General features: G+C 33.9%; 1 protein-coding gene across 1 annotated transcript in view; it reads left to right on the top strand.

Moving 5' to 3' along the window:
* Nucleotides 1-1,723: 1,723 nt before the first annotated feature.
* Nucleotides 1,724-17,499, top strand: part of grip2b (glutamate receptor interacting protein 2b) — a 176,742-nt gene continuing 160,966 nt past the window's right edge. The window contains exon 1 of the mRNA XM_051095091.1: nucleotides 1,724-2,118. Within this exon, the coding sequence (XP_050951048.1) occupies nucleotides 1,983-2,118 (136 nt within the window). The 5' untranslated portion in view covers nucleotides 1,724-1,982. The remainder of the gene's footprint in view (nucleotides 2,119-17,499) is intronic.

The following is a 17,499-nucleotide window of genomic DNA, read 5'->3' as shown; positions in this document are numbered from 1 at the left end:
TTCACATGCAGTTTTTGTATAATATAACGAATACTATGAATTTGTACATACTACTCATTTTGCGTACAGTTTTTCATGTACTATTTAATGAATACTATGAGTACAAGTACTGTGAATTCGGATAAACTACTTATTTCACATACATCACATTTTTGTGTAATATTTAACGAATACTATGCATTTGTACATACTACTCATTCTGCATACTGTTTTTACGTAGACAGTTTTTCATGTACTATTTCATGAACGCTATAAATTTGGACAGATTACTCATTCTTTCATATACTGTTTTGTGAATTTTACAAATTTTGATAAACTGCTCATTTCGCATACAGTTTTTCATGTACTGTGTTTAATCAACACTTTTCAATTCGGACAAACGACTCCTTTCACATACAATTTTTTATATACTGTTTTATGAATACTTCAAATTTGTACAAACTACCCATTTGACGTGCAGTTTTTCGTATACTGTTTTACAAGTACTACGAATTCGGATAAACTACTCATGTACAGCTTTTCGTATAATATACAACGATTACTACGAAATTCTACATACTACTTATTTTGCATTTTGATTTTGAGTTTTTCATGCACTATTTATTAAGAATACCATGAATTCGAACAAACTACTTATTTCACGTACAGTTTTTCATGTACTGTTTAATGAACACTATAAATTCGGACAAACTACTTATTTCAATTTCCATTTTTCGTATACTGTTTAACGAATAATATGAATTTGCGTAAACTACTAATTTCACATACAGTTTTTTATGTAATATTTAACAAATACTATGAATTTGAACATGCTACTCATTTCACATACAGTTTTTCATGTATTATTTAATAATTGCCATAAATTTGGACAAACTACTCATTTTCATGTACAGTTTTTTTATCTACTGCTATACTATGAATTAAGACGAACTATTAATTTCATCTACTGTTGTGTGAATACTACAAATTCAGACCTATTACTCATTGTACATATTGGTTTCATCTGCTATTTCACGAACATATACTAATCATTTTGCATACAGTTTTATAAATTTGGGCATACTACTCATTTCACATACTGTTTTTCACCTACTACAGAAGTATACAGCACATAATTGGGGCGCAGGGCCTGTCTCTTTTTAAAATATCAAACAGGCCAACAAAATCATAATACGAAGAGTGTACTGGATCTACACATAAGAGCCTGATAAAAACGCTCATTTTAGAAGAAAATTACAAACAGCACTTAGATGCTTTTGCATCTCAGCTCTTCAGATGTTACTTGCTAATGCTAGCAGCAGATGATGTTAAAGAGAAGGATGTTCTCACTCTATAAAGCATTTGACTGGTCAAATATTTGGTTATGCCCTCAAATTCAAGATGATCATCAATATTTTAGTCTGGCAACTTTTAGCTGTATGTTAGCGCATATAGACAGCATCAAAGCTGCCAGACGTAGTCTAAAATATACAAAAGTCCAGCTAGATCTCTTCAAGTGGTCAAGATGGATCTACTTTTCTGTGTGGCCACTTCACAGCTGTCAGTCCGTCCTCCATCCTAAGGTTAACCCTCCCCAATTTCTCCCAATTCTAATGAGGTATTATTAGCTGATTAGAGAGGACCCTCGTGAAAAAAGATGAAAGCTAGAGTGAGCGAGTCGGAGAGAGCAAGCTGGATAGAGGGAGGGAGGTAAAAAAAGATCAACTCACTGCTAGTTGTGCTGTGGAAGCAGTGGGATAAAGCTTCACAGTGAGAGAGAGGCAAACTGGGATATATTTCTATTTATTTCCCCCTCTGTTCCCGTTTCTTGGCTTGTTGCAAAGAAGCAAGAGAAAAAAAAATCAAACGAAAACAGACGTAAATTTAGCATCCTAGCAGCCAGAGCGTCTCCTCAACACGCTCGTTCAGAAGACTCTCCGTGTCTAATGTGACACATTGGGGTGGAATCGTGGGACATTCGGTCACGCAGAGCTAAGGGAAGGATGGATAGAGTGAACCGGGTTTTAAACATCGTAAGACAGATGTCTCCCAGGAAAAGGGAAAGAGGGTCTCATTGGGAGGCGGAGAGCCCGGAGACCTGCGAGGAGAGTCTGTGCTCTCTCAGCCTTTGCATCAGCGGTAAGACCACCCCTGGCAAACTTTCTCTCTCGCTCTGTCTCTCTCTCCGTCTCCCCCTCCTCCACTCTAATCCTTTTTTCATTACTGCTTTGTGGGTTTGATATTAACTTTGACCTGTGGTGTTCGCCACATACACTGAGGAGAACAAACGCTCTCTCGCTCTCTTTTCCATCAGTCTGGGTTCAATTATTATCATCTTGTTTCCTCTGAGGGGAAGAGCGATTGAATTAATGGCGAAACTCTTGAACTTAATGTGGAGGACGCGGTTTCTCGATCCTAATGTTGTTCTTGAAGAATTGATTTTGCATTAGGCTTTTAAATATTTGATGAAACGGATCTTTCCGTGAGGCGCAATCATAATTCTCGACTTTATTTATCATCTCAACTCGTCGTCGTTCATTCTCCGGTAGGGTCTTCGGAGATCAGTGGAGCTTCACCGATATTAATTGAGTAAAGATCATAACTCTTCATTGAGTTATGTCTCGCATGAGTAATGGTTTTAAAAAGAGGACTGAATGGTGCGTTATTATCTACAGGAAGTTTGAAGACACTTTAAGTTTGTATGGTTGATTTTTGTTTCGGTTTCAATCCCTAGACGTGATTGGAGTTGCTGTTGTGTTTTTAACAACTGGTTAAAAGTATTTTTCACCTCAAAATGAAAATGCCATCATTGACTCATGTTGTTGCAAAACCTGTATGACTCACTTTTTCTGTAGATATTTTGAAAAGTACTTTTAGGATTTATTTTTCTTTGTGCATACAATGAAAGTGAATGGGGTCCAGTTGATGTTGTTTTGTTTTGTCACTACATAGACTAAAACAGCCAAAATATTCTTCAAAATATCTTCTTTTGTGTTCCAGAAAGATGAAAGATACACAGGTTTAGAATGACAAGAGGGTGAAGAAATAATGATGGACATTTTTGGGTGAACTGTCCTTTTAAGTAGGACTGGTGAAGGTTTGCAAATGCAATGCAAAGGAAGTCTCTTAAGTATTTATTTATTTGCATAAGATGGCCGTGTTGTTTTAGCAACCTATTCACTGAAATTATTTTAAAATCTTTTGAAAATTATGTACATGAATTATTTAGTCAAAACTAAGTTACAGCAAAAATTCACCCGCAAAATTTGCGCAATCTGAAATGCCTGAAATTGTGGGTTGGATCCAAACATGAAGTTGTGGAGTATACAAAGGCCTTTTCGCACAAAGATGAATGAATACAGGATGAATATAAACTAAGAATTCAGATTTAAAAAATAAAAAATAAATAAATAAATAAAAAACTAGCAAGACGACTTAACAACCATAACTAAGAATTGCAAGATGCAAACTTAGAATTGCGAGATGCAAACCCAGAATTGTGAGAAAGTCAGTGTTGTGAGAAATAAAGTCAGTATTGAGAGATGTAAAATAAGAACTGCAAAATGTAAGAAATTCAGAATTGTGACCCTGGACCACAAAACCAGTCATAAGGGTCAATTTTATCACCTGAAAGCTGAATAAATAAGTTTTCCACTGATGTATGGTTTGTAGAACAATATTTGGCTGAGATATAAAATCTGGAATCTGAGGGTGAAAAAAAAAATCATAAGTTTTGATATATTTATGGTAGGAAATTTACAAAATATCTTCATGGAACATGATCTTTACTTAATATCCTAAAGATTTTGGGCATAATTTTGATCCATGCAATGTAGTTTTGGCTATTGCTACAAATAAACACGTGTGACTTATGACTGGTTTTGTGGTCCAGGGTCACAATTGTGGGATGTAAACAAAATTGTAACAAAATCAGAACTGTGATAAATTCAGAATTAGGACATTTCAAATAAGAATTGCAAAGTGTAAACTCAGAACTGTGATAAATTCCAAATTGTGAGATGTAAAGTCAGAATTGTGAGATGTAAAGTCAGAATTGTGAAAAAGTCAGAATAGTAGATTTAAAAAAATAAGGATGGCAAAATGTAAACTCAGAAATGTGAGAAATTCAGAATTGTGAGAAATTTAAAATAGTGCTGTCAAATGATTAATCGTGTTTTATTGCAGCAAAAATAAAAGCTTTTGTTTACATAATATATGTGTGTACTGTGTACATTTATTATATATATATATATATATATATATATATATATATAAATACACACACATGCATGTATATATTTAAGAAAAATATGTTGTTTATATATTAAAACATTTATATATAATAATTATATGAATATAAATAAATACATGTAAATATATGTAAATATTTTCAAATTATATACTGTGTGTGTGTGTGTGTGTGTGTGTATGTATTTATATATACATAATAAATATACACAATATACACACATATTATGTAAGCAAAAACTTATTTTGGATGCGATTAATCGTGATAAATCGTTAGACAGAACTAATTCAAAATTGCGAAATGTTAAGTCAGAATTGTGAAATGTAAAATAAGAATTGTGAGAAATTCAGAATTGTGTGATGTAAAGTCAGAATTGCTAGATTTAAAATAAGAATGACAAAATGTAAATTTATAAATGTGTGAAATTTGACAATTGCAAGAAATTCAAAATTGTGAGATATTAATTCAGAATTGGGAGATGTAAAATAAGAATTGCAAAATGTAAATTTAGAATTGTGCGAAATTCAGAATTGTGAGATGTAAAGTCAGAATTGCAAGATGTAAAACAAGAATTGCAAGATGCAAAGTCAGAATTGGGAAAAAGTCAGAATTGCTAGATGTAAAATAAGAATTGTGAAATGTAACTCAGAATAATGTACAATTTGGAATTGTGAGAAATTCAGAATTGCGAGATGTTAAATCAGAATTGGGAGATGTAAAATAAGAATTGTGAGATGAAAAGTTAGAATTGTGAAAAAAATCTGAATTACCAGATGTAAAATAAGAATTTTGAGATGTAAACTTAGAATTTTAAGAAATTCAGAATTGTGAGAAAGAAACTCAGAATTGCAAGAAAGTCAAAATTGTGAAATGTAAACTCACAATTGCAAGAAAAAAAAATCAGAACTGGAAGATATAAACTCAAAATGACGAGATGTAAACTCAGAATTGCAAGAAAGACAGAATTGCAAGACATAAAGTCGGAATTGTGAGAAGTAAACACAGAATTGTGAGATGTAAATTCACAATTGCAAGAAAAAAATCGCAACAAAGGGAGAATTGCTGGATATAAACTGAGGATTATGAAAGTCAGAATTCTGAGTTTATATCTTGCAATCCTGAGTTTATCTCACAATTCAGTTTTTTTTCCCATTTAGAATTTAGAGGAACAAAGTCTGAATTATGAAAAAAATAAATAAATAAATAAGTCACAATCACCCTATTTTTTCCATGACAGAAACAGGCTTCCATAGTTTTTGTGTACATGGCACAATTTATTATAAGCCTAACTGCTGTTAAAAAGAAGCTGTTTGCATTTTTTTTTAACTCTTGTTGCATACTCCATCTCAAATGCTCCAGATGATGCAATCCCTCTTGTGTTCCTCCAGACAACATCAGATATGTTACATCGCAAGCAGTTTTTAAATATTTCATCTTCCATTCACTCCAGGAAGATTACATTGCTTTACATGTGATATATTATTTAAAACCTAGCAGAATATACTCTCAGATGCATTTGCGAGAAGCCCTGCGTCTTTAATGAGGCATCTCACGTTTACACACAGGGGAGGCTGTCTTGCACCCTGCGACACACTGTAATTACAAGCAAAACGGTATTATTAGGTATCACTATTATATTGTTGCTGAATGTGACACTGTAGCTCTTCCAGAGTCACAGCGTCCTGAAATAGCAGTGAATTATTCCAATGGGAATTACGCATCAAACACATTTTAATGCCTTGTGTACAAATTTCCAGTCAGGCTTGCTTTGATTGGATGCCGATTATGTTGATGCCGTTCTGCGCTATAAAATGCGGCACTGTTTTGTAAAAAGCCTCCAGTGTTGCGATCAACACAGACTATGTTAAAATAGATTGTGTTACAGCAAAGTGAGGTCTAAATACGGCAGCCGAAGTGACTCGGTTTCTTGTAACTTGGATGAAGTCAGTGTGACAAGAAAGAAAGAACGATCAGCTCCAGCTCAGTTGCTGGGTGCTAAATATACCTCATCTCTCTGAACACACACCGAGTGCACCTGGGAACTGTTCCCTAACCTTACAAAAGGAGAGCCGTAAGAGGTAGAGAGACTCACAAAGAAAGCTTTCCTTCTGCTTTTGTGTTCGGAGATTTTTGGATTTGTATTTTTTATGCTAGTTGAGCCCTTAAGCCCCGCCTTAAAATGTTGCAGGCCAATCCTGGCTTAGCAGCTGTTGCATTCCAACATTTAATGAGCAAACAGAATGCAGAATTAGAATTTAACCAGTAGAATGTAACATTAAATGAAAATCAGACATTCATGTAACTAATATATAAATCCACACAAGTTTGCAGCATTTTCAAAAACATTAGATCGTAAAAATGTATATTTAAATTATATGATATGCTTTTATAAATATATTAATAATACATTATGAACACCGTTAGTTTAAAAGTTTATATTTGGAAATATTTCTTAATATTTTTGAAAGTCTCTTACACTCACCAAAGCTGGATTTATTTGGTAAAAAATGTAGTAAATACAGAAAAATTGTGAAATATTTTTACAGTTTAAAATAACTGCTTTCTGAATGTATTTTAAAATGTAATTTATTCCTGTGATTCGAAAGGTGAATTTTCAGCATAATTACTTCAGTCTTCAGTGTCACATGATCCTTCAAAAATCTTTCTAATATGCTGATTTGATGCCCGAGAAATATTTGTATTATTATCATTGTTCAAAACAGTTGCTGCTTCATATTTTTGCAGAAACCGTGATAAATTATTTTGAGGATCTGTGAATAGAAAGGTAACATTTATATTGGTTTAGGCTTTCATACTGTTGACTGTAACTAAATGGCACCGTAATAAATGTGTTAGGAACAGTCCTGTTATCTTACAGTCGTACAGTACTGTTATCAGCCGTAATAATGGTCGATTGAGGCTTTTCTCTTTTCAGGTGACTTTGAGGAGTGTTTTATTCTAATTTGCAGCCTCCACAGTTTTTCTCATTGCTGAGAAAATCAAATCTCATTACTGAGTAATTTAACAGTTCCTGTAGAAAAAATGGAAGATAAAAATGCTTTGCAATGTCACACTTTATTCCAGCCAATAGCTATCTTTTGATTAATACTTTATTATTGAACCTTATTAACCCTTTATTAGTTAGAGAAAAAGTTCTTTCTGGCCCTCGAATCTGATTGGCTGATAAGAGTATATTACAGTCCAACAGAACTCCAACAGCTGTTTTACCGTTTGTATCACTCTGCTTGCTGAAGTTGCCGTATTTCTCACAGCAAGTGTCATGGCGGATGGCCAAATTCACTATAATTTTAAAAATAATACTGTTTTGTGTAACGGAATGTAGTTTTAAGAGCTTTTTAGATGAGAATGTACTTGTTTAGATTTTAAATATGTGGTTTGTTAATAAATATTATGTTTATTTGAAAATGTTTGTTGGTGTTTTCGGACGTGTGAGCTCCAGATCGTCAGCAGGCATTCAGCGCTCATGAATCCACCCAACAGCGCCTCAACTCGGCCAGATCTCCGGGAATTTACCGCTGGCTCAGATGTCTCTATAGTGGTAAAACATGAGATGTAATGTGTTTTGGGTAAATCTAAACGGGCAGTCTTTGGTCTCATTAATCTGTTATTTGTTCCAGAGCAACTAGTTTTGGCAAAATGTAAATTCAATGCTGTATATCAGAGCGCTGCTTATGTACTTTGACTGAATTGCCTCACAACTTTTATGATGGCTGTTGTATTTTGTCTTTCAAAACCAGCTTGTACGCAGCCAACAAATGCATCGAGCAGCGCTGTCATCAGGAATCCCCCTTAACAGATAAAAAAAATAGCACAAGCCTATCGGACATTCAAATTAATGACTTATTGTGATATGAGATTGATCTGAAGAATGAATGCTGTATCATATGCAGGTAATCGTGATCGCTCAGTCAGTCTCTCTCTCTCAATACTAAACATAACACATCTTTTAATACAGTAATACAGTAATACAATAAGCTTTCAATGAAGCAACTCAGCATTCTTTCGTTACTAGTTCTAAAGTGACGTTTTGGAATTAGTAATGGAGGCTTGGGCTCAGCTGTTCAACTGCCAAACTTTGATTTGAATCTGTGGCAGAAGAAAGTAGTTCTGCACAAAAGAGTTTTTATTGTTATTTTGTTTATGTATTTACAGTCGTATCGTCAAACTGTTGTATAAATGCAATATCACATTAGTAGATGTGAGATATGGCTATATATCAGCACGCTGTGATTACGCAATATCACGCAACACAAAAAAATCATATTTGTGTATATATATATATATATATATATATATACACACCACCGTTCAAAAGTTTGGGGTCAGTAAGACTTGTAATAGTCTTTAAAGAAGTCTCTTATGCTCATCAAGGCTGCATTTATTTGATTAAAAATATAGAAAAAAAACAGTAATATTGCAAAATGTTTTTACAATATAAAATAATGTTTTTTTTTATTTTAACATACTTTAAAATAGAATTTATTCCTGTGATGAAAAGCTGAATTTTTATCAGCTGTTACTCCAGTCTTAAGTGTCACATGATCCTTCAGAAATCATTCTAATATGCGGATTTATTATTAGAATGATCAGTGTTGGATAATATCAACAGTTGTGCTGCCAAATATTTTTTGGAACCTGTGATTTTTTTTTTTTTTTTTTTTTTTTTTTTTTTTTTTTCAGGATTCTTTCATGAATAACAAGTTTTAAAAAGTACAGTGTTTATTCAAAATATAAATTATTTTATCACAATGTAAATTATTTATTATTAACTTTTAATAAACTTTTAATTATTAACTTAATACATCCTTGGTGAATAAAAGTATTAATTTCTTAAAAAAAAAAAAAAAAAGAAACAATAAAAATGTACTGACCCCAAACTTTTGAACGGTAGTGTATATATATACACAAATATGATTTTTTTGTGTTGCGTGATATTGCAGAACTTGCAATTCTGCCTTTTTTTCTTTGAATTGTGAGTTAAGTCGCAGTTCTAAGAAATTAAGATAGAATTGTGAAACAAACTTGCAATTGTGAGTCATAAAAATAGTTGCAATTGTAATAAATAAATTCTGAGAAATAAAGTCAGAATTGTGGGATATAAACTGATATAAATTCTGACTTTTTTTTCCCAGTTCTGGCTTTATAGCGTCTATTTGAGAGAAAAAAGTCAGAATTGTGACACAAACTTGCGTTTGTGAGAAAAAAAAAAAAATTGTGAGATATAAACTCACAATTGTGAGAAATAAAGTCAAAATTCTGACATACAAATTTTTATCTTGCAATTTGAGTTACCTGACTTCATAACTCGCAATTGCGAGTTTATATCTTGCAGTTCTGAGAAACAATGTCAGAACTGCGAGACATAAATTAACAATTGCGAGAAAAAAAGTCAGAATTGCGACATACAAAATTGCATTTGTGAGAAAAAATTTGAGTTTTTAATCACACAATTCTGACTTTATTTGTTACGATTGTGAATTTATATCATGCAGTTCTGACTTTATAACTCGCAATTGCAAGTTTATATCTCACATTTCAGAGCAAAATCTGATGAGAAAAGTCAGAATTGTAAGATTTTTTATTTATTTATCTTTTAATTCAGTGGCAGAAATGGGCTTCCATAGATCACTTTTTCCCCATCACCAGTTAATTTTAAATGCTTATGCATTGTGAGATTATTTATGTTAATTATATTACATTTATAAAAATAAATGCATTGTTATTAAACTGTCATTAAATTAGGATATACATTTTCTAATAAATTAATAGTAATACTAGTAATAACTCTTCTTCTTATTATTATTGTTATATAACAGATTATTTAAAAATATTATGTTTTATTTTATTTAAAAAAACATTTAAATATGTTATATTAGTTCACTTAGCTAAACTGCTGTTATTAATAATATTATTTCTAAAATATAATGTTCAAATATTTCCCATGTCTCAAGGCAAACAATATGTTTTTGTACTGTAGTGGGTTTGTGTTCCTTTTGTTCACAGTCTCAGCTGTACATTTTACTAGTTCTTCAGGTCAATGATCCTGTTTATTCATGCAGCAAGGAAAACAATATGAGACCAGGGACTCGTGGGAAGCCAGAGGCCGATATGACACGAATCCAGTGTTGCCTTTTGACCTTTGAAGATTTTGAATTTGTGTCAGTGTGGCTTTGTTCCCTAGTAGTGGATGACCATGTGTTTTTTTTTTCCCCTCAAAAACACAATATTATCCACCCCACACTGTATCCTGAATATTTTATGAGTGCTACATCGAGAAAAGACAACATTGCTTCTGTCGCCTCATCTTTTCAGACATGTCATTGTATCAATCTCACAGAACATCCACATTCTGCAAAGGAAAAAATAAAAAAATAAAAAGCAGGATTCTGATGCATCATGGGAATGGCGAAGGCGTCTGAAAGATTTGTGGGAAGAAATCAGAACAAATTTGATTTCACAGCAAATATAGAATGATGAATGCTAGCTGCAATTTGGAGCTGCAGGAAATAAGTAATCCTGTTCTATATAGCTGTGCTGTATTATAATGTTATATTAGATCTGATTTATTTCACAGGTAAGAAGGTTTTGATCAGGTTTAAGATGAGGCAAGATGTTTCTTTATTGCTCTGAGGTTGCTCTTTCATATCTCAGGAGACTTTGAATTCAGGTGATTGAAATATTATCTTCAACTCAGGACTTTCTCCTGAAATGCCTGTGTAGGAGAAGCTAAAATGGGACATGAATAAGAAATATTTGTGTTTATATGGAAATCCATGGTGTTTAGTTCCAGAATTTGGAATTTGAGCACTGTTTGAGACGTTAGATGATGTTTGAGATGTCTTGGTGAAAAGCCTCAGGAATTGTGGCACCTCAGTTACCTTTGTGGAGCCAAAAATGCTAGATAAATATGGCAAGAATGCGTCATCTCTTACCAACCGTGAATACAGCTTCATTTGCAAGTACTTGACTTAATTCAATCCTAACCAGTCATATCCAGCTTGTGTTGAGTGAAATTAGGTCAGAGTACATGTTTTTTTTTTTCACTCGTCTTTTCTCTCTAGCTTTGATTCACTCATTTCAACCATTATTTGTATATCCGTGGCCTTGAGTTTCTTGTTTTATGTAGTAAACGCATCAGCTGCTAGATCTGCAGACGTGCCATAATGGAATGTTCATCGTATTTAATTAAGTCGCTTTTGAATATTCATAGATTGCAGGATTATTCTCCTCTTCCCTTTCATGTTGCCTGTCCATTAAATAACGAAAACTTAAAAGCCTGAAAATCAATGGACTTTTTTATGTATGGTTTTTAGGTCATCTATGTGTCACAAATATATTAAAAAAAGGAAACATTTGTCTAAGACGATTGCCTACAGATAGCATATGTCTGCAAGATGTCTGTTAAAGATCTCTTGATCTGGAAAGCATCTGCTGATAGATGTCTCCGAGATTTACGTGTGCTATCAGGGTACTGAAAAAACATAGTGTTGGAACGAACGTCTGGCAGGCATCTGTAAGATGTCAGTTTTACATACATTCTAAACCATAAACATCTTAAAGACATCTAATAGACGTCTATTTGACATCTGATAGGAAACGTCCCATAGACGTATTGCAGATGGAAATAAAGACATCAAATAGACGTCTCCGAGATGTATATGTGCTATCAGGGTACTGAAAAAAATATAGTGTTGGAACAAACGTCTGGCAGATGTCTGTAAGATGTCAGTTTTACATACATTGTAAACCATAAACATTTTAAAGACATATATATATATACATATATATATTAACAGGGTATCTTGCTTTAATATTTATTATGAATGCCTTAAATAATGAACTTTAATTTATCCCTTCAGCGTAGCTGATGACGCTTTGAAGTGACGCTTGAGTGGTCAAGAATATTCCAGTGTTCATCCTTTGATTCCTCCGTCCTCATTTCCTTTCCTTGCATCCTTCCCTCATATCCTAAGGGGGGGTGGAGCTAAGACGCGAGGAAAGGAAACGAGGATGCACAAATAAAGAATGAGAAGCACCCCATGAGACGCGCTAAGGATTTGTTGTGACTTTCTTTGGAATTTTTTTTAGCGGTGGAGTGAAAATAATAGGATATTCTGTATAAAATGTAAGTCACTCAGCAATAACTTATGTGTTTACTGACGCATATGTGCTTGTATTGTGTTGAAAAGTTTATGTTTTCAACAAAAACAGTTTATTTGTGGAGAAATGTAGGCTATGTTTACCTCAGAAACCCTATTTATTAATATGTTTACTTCAGGAACTCTAGTGCTGAGCTTGATAATTCTTGTAAAATATACTCCAATAATCATTGTTTTACATATTGATAAATTGTTTTAACCGCTGTACCTCAGGTAACAAGTTCGAACTGATCCTGTTTTCCTCTCTTTTCTTTTCGATATTCCCTATCTCAAACCTTCCTATTGATAAAAGGCATAAAATACCAAAAATGTAACTTAAAAACAGTATATTATAAGTTTTAAGCAAAACATTCTCACAATTATTTCTTACAATATTTCTGATTGATAAATACTTCCCCGATAGCACACGTATGTCTGCAAGATGTCAGTTAAAGATCACTTGATCTGGAAAGCATCTGCTGTGTACAAACATTCTAAATCATAAACATCTTAAAGACATGTAACAGACAACTATTTGACATCTGACAGGAGACGTCCTATAGACGTATTGCAGATGAGAAAACTCTCTAAAATGCAGACGTCAACTAGATGTCTCTGTGGTGTACGTGTGCTATCAGGGTCCTTTATGCTTGCATATTAAGGCTGTCACTCTTTCTGGAAGGTACGTTTACACCCCTAGATGGCGTCAAGCGACCATCTTTATAAATGATTCATTCGACCGATTCGTTCAATCACATTCATTCAGGAATTAAATAAGTGACTTCTTTGAGGAGTGGTTCACTGAATCATTGATTTAATCGATTCGTTGAACAACGCTGATTGATTCAGAAACGCCATTCCCCTGAGACATGCTGCGGACGTGTTCCCAGATAGCACACGTACGTCTGCAAGATGTCTGTTAAAGATCACTTGATCTGCAAAGCATCTACTGTGTACAAACATCTGAAAGACGTCTGTAAGATGTCAGTTTTACATACATTCTAAATCATAAACATCTTAAAGACATCTAATAGACGTCTATTTGACGTCTGATGGCAAACATCCTATAGACATTTTGCAGATGAGCAAACAATCTAAACAATATGTCTTGCAGATGTAAATGCAGACATCAAATAGACGTCTCTGTGATGTACCTGTGCTATCAGGGTATTCTGTATACAATGTTAGTCACTCAGCAGAACTTGTTATTACGGAAGCATATGTGCTTGTATTGTCTTCAAAGGTTGAATGTTTTTGACAAAAACATTTTGTTTGAGGAGAAATGTATGTTTGTCTCAGAAACCTTAATATTTATTCACATGTTTACTTCAGGAACTCTAATGCTGCACTCTATAAAATAATTAGGCCTAACATTTAAGATATAATATTCAAACTATTTTAATTAATGGATTTGGTCTCTGGTGATGCAAAGTTACTATACCATTTCATTATAGACCTATACTTGGATAAAAACTAGCTTCTATTAACACTTTTTTAACTAATCTGAAAATCTGCAGCGTTGCTGCTTTTCAAAGTTTGTTGGAGGAACACAGCGGCTTCGTTCCTTCACTCACAGCTTGTTCCCTGAGCGATAAGTGTGAGCCGCGGGAAGTGCGAGACGACATATAGACAGGATTACAGGATCCTGCTAGTAAAAGAAGCCTCCTGTCATCTTCTTCTTTCGTTCTTGAATAAAATGCCACAAAGCTGCAAGGACTCAATGAAAAGGCAGCCGGAAAGCTTGGAAATCAAATGTCCTTTTTCGTTTGGTGTGTTGCGCAGTGCTTCTTTTTAATCACTTTTGATTTCTTTAGGGTTTGAGGTTTTTGAAAGAACGTTTTCAATTCAGTTCTTGTAGCAACTCTCTGACCTTCTTTGTCTCCTGCACTGCAATGTAAGAAGATCAGCGCTTTACATCTAGAGTTCACCGTCTTTATATTCAGAGATAAAATCTGTGAAACAATATTAAAAGAGAGTTTATCGCAGCTCTGAAATTAACCTTATTCGTGTGTCATGGCTTACTTTCAGCAGCCTTGAGTGTTTAATATCAAATAATTTTTTTGCATTTTATGCCATTTTGAGTCATTTTATTGTGCAGTGGCATAAAGAGTGGCTTGAAAAAAAAATTGTAATGGCTTATTCAAACTTGGATTTTATACCCTCATAAATTATTATTATTATTATTTTTTTGCAACTAGTGAAATACATTTATTTTTAATTTTGTTTTAGTGCTACCAAAGCCTGTTTAAAATCTGGTTCTTTTCTGTCAGGTTCTTCTCTGTCATTCTTTGGTGTTAGTACAGAGCTGCTGATAGGGTTGGCTAATGCAGATTTATTCAATTCTCATCTAAGTTCATAACTCCTTCAAAGTGTTCACTGGCCTCTATGTGTTTCATTCACAAGTTTTCATATTCCCACAGAAATTTAAATTGATGACCTTTACATGTCCTTTTCTTGGATTTCTTGGACTTTTTTCTTAATGATTGAAACAAAAGTACAAGTAGAGACAAAACTACATTGCTGTTTTTATTGATTAGTAGTTAGCGATTAGCGCAATTAAATGCTACGGTGCTATTTTAATGTCACATTGTTTAAAGTCTGATTCATTCTAGTGAATCAGTTCATCCTAAACTGCTCTCACATATGTTGGATTGAATCAGTTTGTCTTAAACAACAATCTCTTCTATTATTGCTGTTAAGTTTGATTCATTTTAGTTGGTTTATTTGGATAGTTGTAAATAAACCGATTCAGTGGCTTTCTGTTCTCATCTACTGAACTCTGTTGGTCTTTCAAAGTGTTGATTGAATTTGATGACCTTTACTTGTCTGTGTCTAGGTATAATGTGACTTCTCTTTCCTAATAATTGAACCAGCGGTATCTATCGTGACGCTTGTTAGGAAGTAACTAAAAATAGAGACCATGTTAACTTTTTTCCCCCTGGAATTTCTTGTAATAATTTACTTTTTTAACTATTATTTAGTATTAATGTAACATGGGAAGGGAGACGAGAGGCGAGCGGATCCATTTGCAAGCTTTTATTAGAGTTACACAAAAACATGGTGAAAACAGGCAGGGTCGAAACAATAGCAAACCGGTATGTTGGGTGCGAGGCACAAGAATAGTCCATGAAGCAAGCGTGGGTCGAAGATCGGCGAACATAATCCAGGGGGGCAAAGCGAAGGGGAGATCCGTGAAACAAGCGAGTAGTGCAAAAGGCAGGCGGCGAGACAGACGAAACGAGATGGCTAGGGGAGAGAAAGCTAAACACTGGGAACAAGGGAACTCAGGAACTGGGGAACAAATGCGAAACAACCATAGAATAAACCACAATACTCCGTGAGTAACAGGGGCTTATATAGCGTGCCTGATTGGCCACAGGTTTTGGTGCAATCAGCACGATGGGTGATGGGAGACGTAGTCCGGGGTGTAGTGTAACAGTCTGTGTGATGTGAACTATACATCGACCACTGGTGGCGGGCAGACCGGACAGGATTCGTGACAATTAGCTACTTTTTTATTTTCTTTCTTGTTGATTCTGATTGAAAATCTGATTCGTTCTAGTGAACCAGTTTATCCTAAACTGCTCTCTGATTTATGGTAAAAATTTGGCAAATTTGATTTGTTTCAGGTGGTTTGTTCAGATGGTTCATGTGGTTAGATAGATATTTAAAAAGAAATCACTGATTCAGTGATTTCAAAGTTTAACAGCTATACAGTCAGACTATCCAAACAAACAAATTAAAATGAATCAATCTTTCCAGAAATACACGAGACAGCGGTCTCAGATGAACTAGATTCACTATGATTTACTAGAATGAATTAGAAACTACAATTTTGTCTTCTTGATTGTAATATCTGATTTATTCTGGTTCATCTTGAATGTGTCTCATATATGTTATTGAAAAGTAATTTGAATATTGAAAATTATATTGAATATGTTCTATTGCTGGAAAGTTTGATTCATTTTGGTTGGTTTGTTCAGTTGGTGCATTTGGATTTGTAAATGAACTGATTCAGTGGTGTTCTATTCTCACCTGAACAGATTTTTAAAGTGATCATTGACGATCATTGATTGTAGTGTCTGATTCATTCTAGTGAATCAGTTCATCTGAAACTGCTGTCTCATGTATTTCTGGAAATTTGTATTAATTTTGATTGGTTTGTTTGGATAGTTTGACAGTCTGATGCATATCTGGTTCATTTTAAATGGCTCTCTCATATGCAGTATTGGAAATTTTGATTAATTATATTGAATCTGTTCTATTGTTGGAAAGTTTGATTCATTTTGGTTGGTTTGTTCAGTTGGTTTAGTTGGATATTTGCAAATGAAGTAATTCAGTGGCTTTGTGTTCTCATCTACTGAACTTTGTAGCGCTTTCAAAGTGATCTTTGGCTGTCTGTGGTTTCTCATTGATTGTAGTGTCTGATTCATCCTAGTGAATCAGTCAATGTGAAACTGCTGTCTCATGTATTGATTCATTTTGATTGGATCGTTTGGAAAGTTTGACAGTTAGATTCATGTCTGGTTCATCCTAAATGGCTCTCACATATGTGGTATCGGAAAGTTTGATTAATTATATTGAATCTGTTATATTGCTGGAAAGTTTGATTCATTTTGGTTGGTTTGTTCAGTTGGTTTACTTGGAGAGTTGCAAATGAACTGATTCAGTGGCTTTATGTTCTAATCTACTGAACATCGTAGTGCATTCAATGTGATCATTGGTCTCTTTTTAGTTTCTTGTTGATTGTAGTGTCTGATTCATTCTAGTGAATCAGTTCATCTGAAACTGCTGTCTCATGTATTGCTGGAAAGTTTGATTCATATTGATTGGCTCGTTTGGCTGTCTGGTTCATGTCTGGTTCAATTTGAATGGCTCTTTTATATGTAGTATTGGAAAGTTTGATTAATTATACAGAATCTGTTCTATTGCTGGAAAGTTTGATTCATTTCTGTTTCTTTATTTGGATAGTTGTAAATGAACAGAGTCAGTGTCTTTCTATTTTCATCTTAACTTCGTAGCTCTTTCAAAGTGATCATGGGCCTCTCTATGTTTTCTAGTCGATTGTAGTGTCTGATTCATTCTAGTGAATCAGTTAATCTAAAACTGTTG

This window comes from Labeo rohita, chromosome 22, assembly GCF_022985175.1.
Source record: "Labeo rohita strain BAU-BD-2019 chromosome 22, IGBB_LRoh.1.0, whole genome shotgun sequence".
In the NCBI taxonomy this organism is placed as follows: domain Eukaryota; kingdom Metazoa; phylum Chordata; class Actinopteri; order Cypriniformes; family Cyprinidae; genus Labeo; species Labeo rohita.
Note: the sequence above shows the minus strand (reverse complement) of the source record. Positions and strands in the feature narration are given on the sequence as shown.